This window comes from Miscanthus floridulus, chromosome 12 (genome assembly GCF_019320115.1).
Source record: "Miscanthus floridulus cultivar M001 chromosome 12, ASM1932011v1, whole genome shotgun sequence".
NCBI lineage: Eukaryota > Viridiplantae > Streptophyta > Magnoliopsida > Poales > Poaceae > Miscanthus > Miscanthus floridulus.
Window position 1 is genome coordinate 13245791 of NC_089591.1, and position 6912 is coordinate 13252702.

A 6912-nucleotide genomic window follows, 5' to 3' on the forward strand; every position below is an offset into this window, starting at 1 on the left:
TCATAGTCATAGACCTTATGTTTTGAGAATTATGGTGGTCGAAAGTCTGCTATCTAAAATGCTTGCTCTCTAGATAGATCTGAAAGATTGAATTGTTTGACTTAGATAGCTGCTCAATCACAAAAAGATGATTAAAATAAAGTTGTAGGAAATTTCATAAGCTTTCCAGAATGTCCACAACCATATTATTTTTATGTGTATAACTCTAGTTATGGTCAAAACAAGTGGCTGTTGTCTTATAGTTTAGAAAATGATTTACATAAGTGTTTATTTAAGTTTCCAGTTTAAGTTTCCAGAGAAGAGATATGCACATACTCAGTAAAAGAAAATGTAACTTGTTATCACCTTAATGCAATGCTGCTGCGAACACAGATGAGAATGCATTCATCATATCATATCATATTTGTCATTATATATGCATCCATGATGTCTTATTTCCTACCCATGCATATAGGATCGTCCGAGGGGATAACTCTATTGGAATTCGACAAAGAGCCAGAGGAACAATAGGAGGCACCTTAGGCCAAAGCTCTAGATGGAGAGGAGCAAACTCTTCAAGACTTACCTGAGTGCCTAGACCATAGGCCAACTTCTTTTGTCAAAGGCAAGCCCCAGAGCATTTTAAGCCTCCCATGTTTTACAAAATATCACTTGAGTCCTTTATGTTTGATGCATTAGGTTGTAAGAGTTGAATTGGAAACAATTGATGCATAGAACTACCTTTTCCAGATACATATACCTTTAATCCTATGTAGGTCTAGGATCAAATATATGCTTAGCCATGCTTAGACCGGTAGAAGTCGAGTGATTTCCTGTCACCTACGAGATATAGGTGGATACCAGAGCACGGTTGGCTATATTTGCTATCGTGGAAAAGAACCATGGGGTAATGTAACTAGAGGTCAGATGGATTCTATGCGTAGGGTGGCTCATGTGATTCCATCTATGCCGATTAAGGACTGTACTGTTGTTGGAACTTCTATTGAGATTGAACACATGCCTCTCACTTAGCTGGTCAGATAACTCGTTCCGACCATGAAGCCAAGTAGCTCAACTCAGGTTGGGTGCCATTCTATAAGTGTGCACACTCTGAATGGTAGTAAGGATGTGTGGGGAGCCAGACATGAGCCCAAGGGTAGGCCGAGCCTGAATGTCCTGGCAGCTGGCCATCCCTGATTATGCGGCGCTGATCGAACCCACTGAAATGTGGACCTGAGTTGTACCAAAGGTGACCTATGGTGACCATTGATTTGGTCTGCCTAGGGTTTGTGTTAGGAATAAATTCCTAGCTAGGTTGAAATCAATTCGAATAGCCATCTCTCCTAGACAGTGAGAAACTTGGCTAGCTCCAATATCATAGTAAGTGTATTTTGGAATAATGGTTATGAAGAACATGGAATTACTACACCTGGCTATGGTTATTATTCTTATGCTACTGAATGATATACCACATGTTTGGCATAGGTTAGTTGCTAATCTAGAGATGAATGGCTATAATTAACTTGATGACCAAATTATAAAAGGTATAGTTGAATTAGTGGCTTTTTATGAAAAATGTTGTCAAGCTAGCTTCACCTATAAAAACTTGCATGATCCTTGGAGTCACTTTATTTTTGGTTTATGACGGGTAAGTCTAGCTGAGTACTTTCTTGTACTCAGGGTTTATTTCCCATTATTGCAGATAATACGATGTATCATGTCTACTGTAAGAATTGCTTCTGTCCTGCCATGGACAAGGAGTAGGGCCCTAGGCAAGGCGTCTCTTGTTAATCCCTCTCTTATGCTTTTGTGGGATTGTGATCATGAGCTGGCATAGTATTTGAACAATGATGGAGATGTTGATTTCAAACTTTAATTGCTTCCGCTACTATTTTACCTGAACTTGGTTTGCAATAACTTTTAATTGTACTTTGATGTATGGAACTATATTTGTGAACTTTAGGTAACGTGTGACATGTATGTTGAATCATGTATGATCTTGGTTGCATGTTGTTGAATCGAGACCCATCGTGGTACTCAATGGACTACCGGGTCTATATGGGCTTAACTATGATAGTGTGACTGCTTGCGGGCTACTATTGTACTTGTGCTCTTATAAATTAGACGGTTCTGCTATAGATTAGCACCATCTTCACTCAGCCCCAACAGCTGAGCAACACCCATCACATTGGAGAAGAAGGCCCCAAGCAGGGCACAACACTCTCATCAGCGGAAGACATCCCTACCAAGGAAGGTTCGGTCACCATAAGATCAAATTTAGCCCTTCATCACCATCATGCCAAGTGAGCCCACAAAGGGCTCAAGGGCTTCGGATGAGATTCTAACATATGGGAATGTTAAGCCTTGGGTCCAATGGTTCCCGACCGAAGAAGCCCCCCTAATCGACCCCTTTAGGATCGCCTGGGAGCTCAGAGGCTATGCCCATCGAGCACGCTCATGCACACCCTCTGGCAAAGAGAACCGGCCAAGACTGACTTGGCCATGACCTCCACCTAGGGTTTGGGGGCTCACCCGAGCCCTAGGCTCCTGATCTATGGCACGTCCGTGCCTGTCCCTTGGCTCCTGCCCGACTAATGACGCCAGCCAAGGCTCGAGCGCAAGAAGACAAGCCCTAAGCCACCAATGCTTGGGGGCTCCCTAGCGCTGCTCCCTAGGCATGGCCCTACCAACTGTTCAGCCCAATAGGGTCACGTCCCGGGCGTGGCACAAGAAGACAAAGCTTTCCCTTGGCCTCAAGGGATGAAAGTGCAAGCAAGCCCTAATTGTGGATTTTGGTCATGATGACCAGCGCAATTAGGAGAACTAATGAGATTTATCGAGATGACAAGCAGAGAATCTATGTTCGAGGATGTTATACGAAAAGGAGGAGCCCCCAATTACAAATGTTGAAGGCTTCAAACTCAAAGGAGGTTTAAATTCTTTTATATTCTGAATTTAAGTATAGGAAAAGCCGTACTATAAAGGGGGACACAATGCTTAAGCTAATATCTGCTAGCAAGTTCTCAATGTCTCACATACATCCTCAGTTTCATAGCCAAGATAGCCAACACTTCACTCTTACCCTTGTTGTCTTGCCTGGTGCGGTAGTGCTGCACCTGGAGAGAGGCACTGCCGCACTTGAGCCACAACACTGCCACAACTTAAGTGACCGTTGGGCATAGGGGAGTATTTAAACCTTTCCCCTTCCTCCCCAACATCTCTCCTCCTCTCTCCAACCATTTAGTTCATGAGAAAATAGAAAGGTGCTCATCTCTCTCTCCTCCATTGGTGACCTTGACCTCCCAAGCTTCTCCATTGATTTCCCCATCAATCCTCAAGAGAAAAAGGTGCCAAACTCGATTAGAGAGTAGATCCACTAATTCCCAAACTATAAAGAGCACTTGGTTCACATTTTGGCTGGCAGTTGTGTTTGTTACTCTTGGAGCTTGGCTCCTAGCCGACTAGAGCATCACCCATGGAGCTTGCTAACTTGTGTGGCAGCCCCGGGAGGTTTGTAACCAACACTTGAATCTAGTAAACTCAACCCTCATCTCAAGAGTTAAGGCTCTTGACTTGAGAACGAGGAAGAGTTGGAAAGCCCTAAGTCTTAGTGGCCAACCTCAACAATGTGGACTTAGGCAAGCCTTAGTGGCGAGCTGAATGATAGGATAAATCATAGTGTCACCTTGAGCTTGATTTACTTCCCTTGCATTTCATATTGTTGTTGAGGTGGTTTCTAGGGTTTGTGATTGATCTACTTATGTGTGGTGTTCCTACCACTTCTAGCTCTCGATCTATAAATTCCCTACCTATAGGAAGCTAAGGAATTTCTCCGATCTAAGTTTCCATTCACTGATTTTGATTTGTGACTCGAAGTTGTCTACAGGTGTGGCAGTGCCGCTGTCCGGCAGTGTTGCAAGATTAGAGCGGCAGTGCCATAGGTGAAATTTGACATCTGCTTGAGTTTTGTTTTAACGGGCCTATTCAGCCCCCTCTTGGCTAACTAGAGATCCTACAAGTGGTATCAAAGCAGGTTACCTCGTGTATGCTTCACCATGTGAGGTATGGAGCCTAGAGGAGGAACTAGTGGCGTGAAGCTGGTAGATATTGATCTGAAGCAGGTTGATCTGCATGACACCGACAACAACGAGGTAAGCATGTCGACAGCAAGCAACATCATGCTTCAGTATCTTGAGGCTACCGATGCCAAAAGAGCTCTCAATGAAGATGAGAGAAGAAAGAGAAAGGAAGCTAGAAAGCTCAAAAGAGAAGCTAGAGAGAAGAAGCAGCAGCGGTTAGAAGACAAGAAGCAAATAAAAGAAGAAAGAAAGCTCAAGAGAGAAGCAAGAAGAAAGAGAAGAGAAGCAAGGAAGAGAAAAGAAGAAGAAGCAAAAGCAACCAATGCATCTTCAAGTGAGCTATCAAGTAGTTCCAAAGATGGAGATGATGATGAGTCCTATCAAGTGATCAAGAATAGAAGGAAGGACAAGAAAGGAAAGGGCAAGGATGATGACTACAACAAATGTGCCACCGTATCCTTTAACTATTCCTCTATGTCTATGACTAACCATAATCGCAAGTCTTTCATCAATGTGCATGTGGGCAAGTTACCTCATTTCGATAGGACTAACTTTGCCAAGTGGAAGCACTTAATGAGAGCCTATATTATAGGTCTTCATCCCAGCATTTGGGAAGTTGTTTGCAATGGGTTTGAGCCACCGGTTGATCCCAAGAATCCAACAATGGAAGAAATGAAAATCATTCACCTCAATGGTCATGCCACTAGTGTGCTACTTAGCGCTTTGGATGGTGATGAGTACAATAGAGTGATTAGTGTTGATGTTGCCAATAAAATATGGGATACTTTGCACCTTGCACATGAAGGGGTTGACAAAGTGAGAAAGGCAAGAATTGATTTGATGATGTCCAAGCTCAATCGGTTTGTTATCTTGGATGGAGAAGGACCACAAGAGATGTTCGATAGATTGATGACTATGGTTGGCAAGATTAGAGGCTATGGTTGTGATGAGCTAGATGATCACAAAGTTGTCAAGATTATGTTATTGGCTTATTCACCAAGAAATGAGATCATAGTGACTCTAATTAGAGACAAGAAGAAGTTTGAGTACTTCACACCAAATGATGTACTTGGGATGATCTTGACCTTTGACATGTAAAGAGAAGAAGCAAATGAGAGGAAGAAGCTTGGAGAGTTGCAAGCAAAAATAGAAGGCATCAAGATCAATGATATTGCACTCAAGGCCAACAAATCAATCAAGCAAAGCTCTATTAGCAAGTCCAAGATCAACAAGCAAGTCCAAAGCAACCAATGAAGTTCAAGAAAGAGTAGAGACTACATCATCCTCAAGTGAGAGTGAAAATGATGATGATCAATATGAGAAGGTTGATGATGTTGCTCTCTTTATGAAGAGGTTTCACAAAGGGCTAAAGAAGCAAGGCTACAAGGTGGTGAAGAGAAAATTTCCAAACAAGAAGAAAGGGACATGCTACAATTATGGTAGCACCGACCACTTCATTGCCAAGTGCCCACATGAGATCAAGGACAACAAGTACAAGAAAGATAAGAATGAGGACAAGGCCGACTGTAGAAAGAGCAAGAAATATATGGGAGAAGCTCACATTGGGCATGAATGGGATTCAACTATTGAGAGCTCAAGTGAAGAAGATGAGAAAGTTGCAACCATAGCTATCCACAAGCCATCTTCTACACCAAAGCTCTTAAACAACATGTGCGATGATGACTACTACTCCCCTCACAATTGTCTTATGGCAAAGGGTGAGAAGGTAAAATCTAAATCCAAGGCCAAAGCTCCACTTGCATCTCCCAGTGATATCTCCAGTAGTCATATTAGTGATAGCTCTAGTGATGATGAATCTAGTGATGAAGAAATAAACATGATAACTAAAAATTTGGATGGAAAGACCAAAATATTCATCACTAAGCTAATGGAGGATTTAGAGAGTGTCCAAGCCAAGCAAGAATGTAAAGAGGAAACTCTTATCCAACAAGAGGATCTCTACATTACTAGTAAGGAAGCTCTTGCATTAGACAGAAGTGAGGTGGAATCCTTGTGCAAGGCTTTGGCCAACGAGCAAGGGACCATGCTATCACAAAGAAAGAAAATATTTCTCTCAAGAAAAAGTATTGTGACTTAGATGAAAAGCACAAAGGACTTGAGCTGCAATATAACATTCTTTGGGATATAAACTCACATCTTTCTAAGGCAAAGGATACCTCTACTTGCTCCACTAGCCAAGGTTGTGGAAAATGTTATAAGCTTGATTTGAATGCTTATTCCACTAACCTTGCAAACTTGGAGGCCATGAGAAAAGAGATTGCTAGATTCAATGAGATCATTGGCAAGAGCTGCTTGAATGGTAAGGCTCAAGCAAGTGACAAGAAAGTGGATGAACCAAAAGGACCACAATTCAAGCAAGGGCGACACACCTCAATCAAGAATGGGCTCAGCCACACAAAAGGAGCAAAGACAAATTGAAGAAAAATTGTGAATGGCTCTGAGTGTGTGCAGTTTGAGAGGAAGGACAAAATTGGTATAGATCATCCTACACAGACCACGGCAGTGCCGCATCCTAGAGCGACAGTGCTACGATGAAAGGTGGCAGTGCCGCACCCCGCAAGAATGGGAAGGCTATCAATTATATTCCTAATCAGACTAAGCCCATGAAGAAGGTGTTCCATTAGAAACATGTTTTCTAGAAGCCTAGGGAATCAATGTGAGGCACCAAGAACAAGTATGCCTATCAACCAAAGATCCAAGCACCTCGACAAAGCTTGACATCATGCTTTGTTTTGAAGAACAATAGTAGTGGAAAAGTGGTTGCCAAATATGTTCGAAAAGAAACCAACATATATAGGAATACTTCCATTTGGGTTCCTAAGTTTCTTGTGAC

The 6912-nt window shown here is 42.4% G+C and overlaps 1 protein-coding gene across 1 annotated transcript; it reads left to right on the plus strand.

Moving 5' to 3' along the window:
• Nucleotides 1-5223: 5223 nt before the first annotated feature.
• On the plus strand, nt 5224-6156 carry LOC136495565 (uncharacterized). The gene has a single exon (XM_066491461.1). The coding sequence runs from the start codon at nt 5224-5226 to the stop codon at nt 6154-6156; it is 933 nt and encodes a 310-aa protein (XP_066347558.1).
• Nucleotides 6157-6912: the final 756 nt, after the last annotated feature.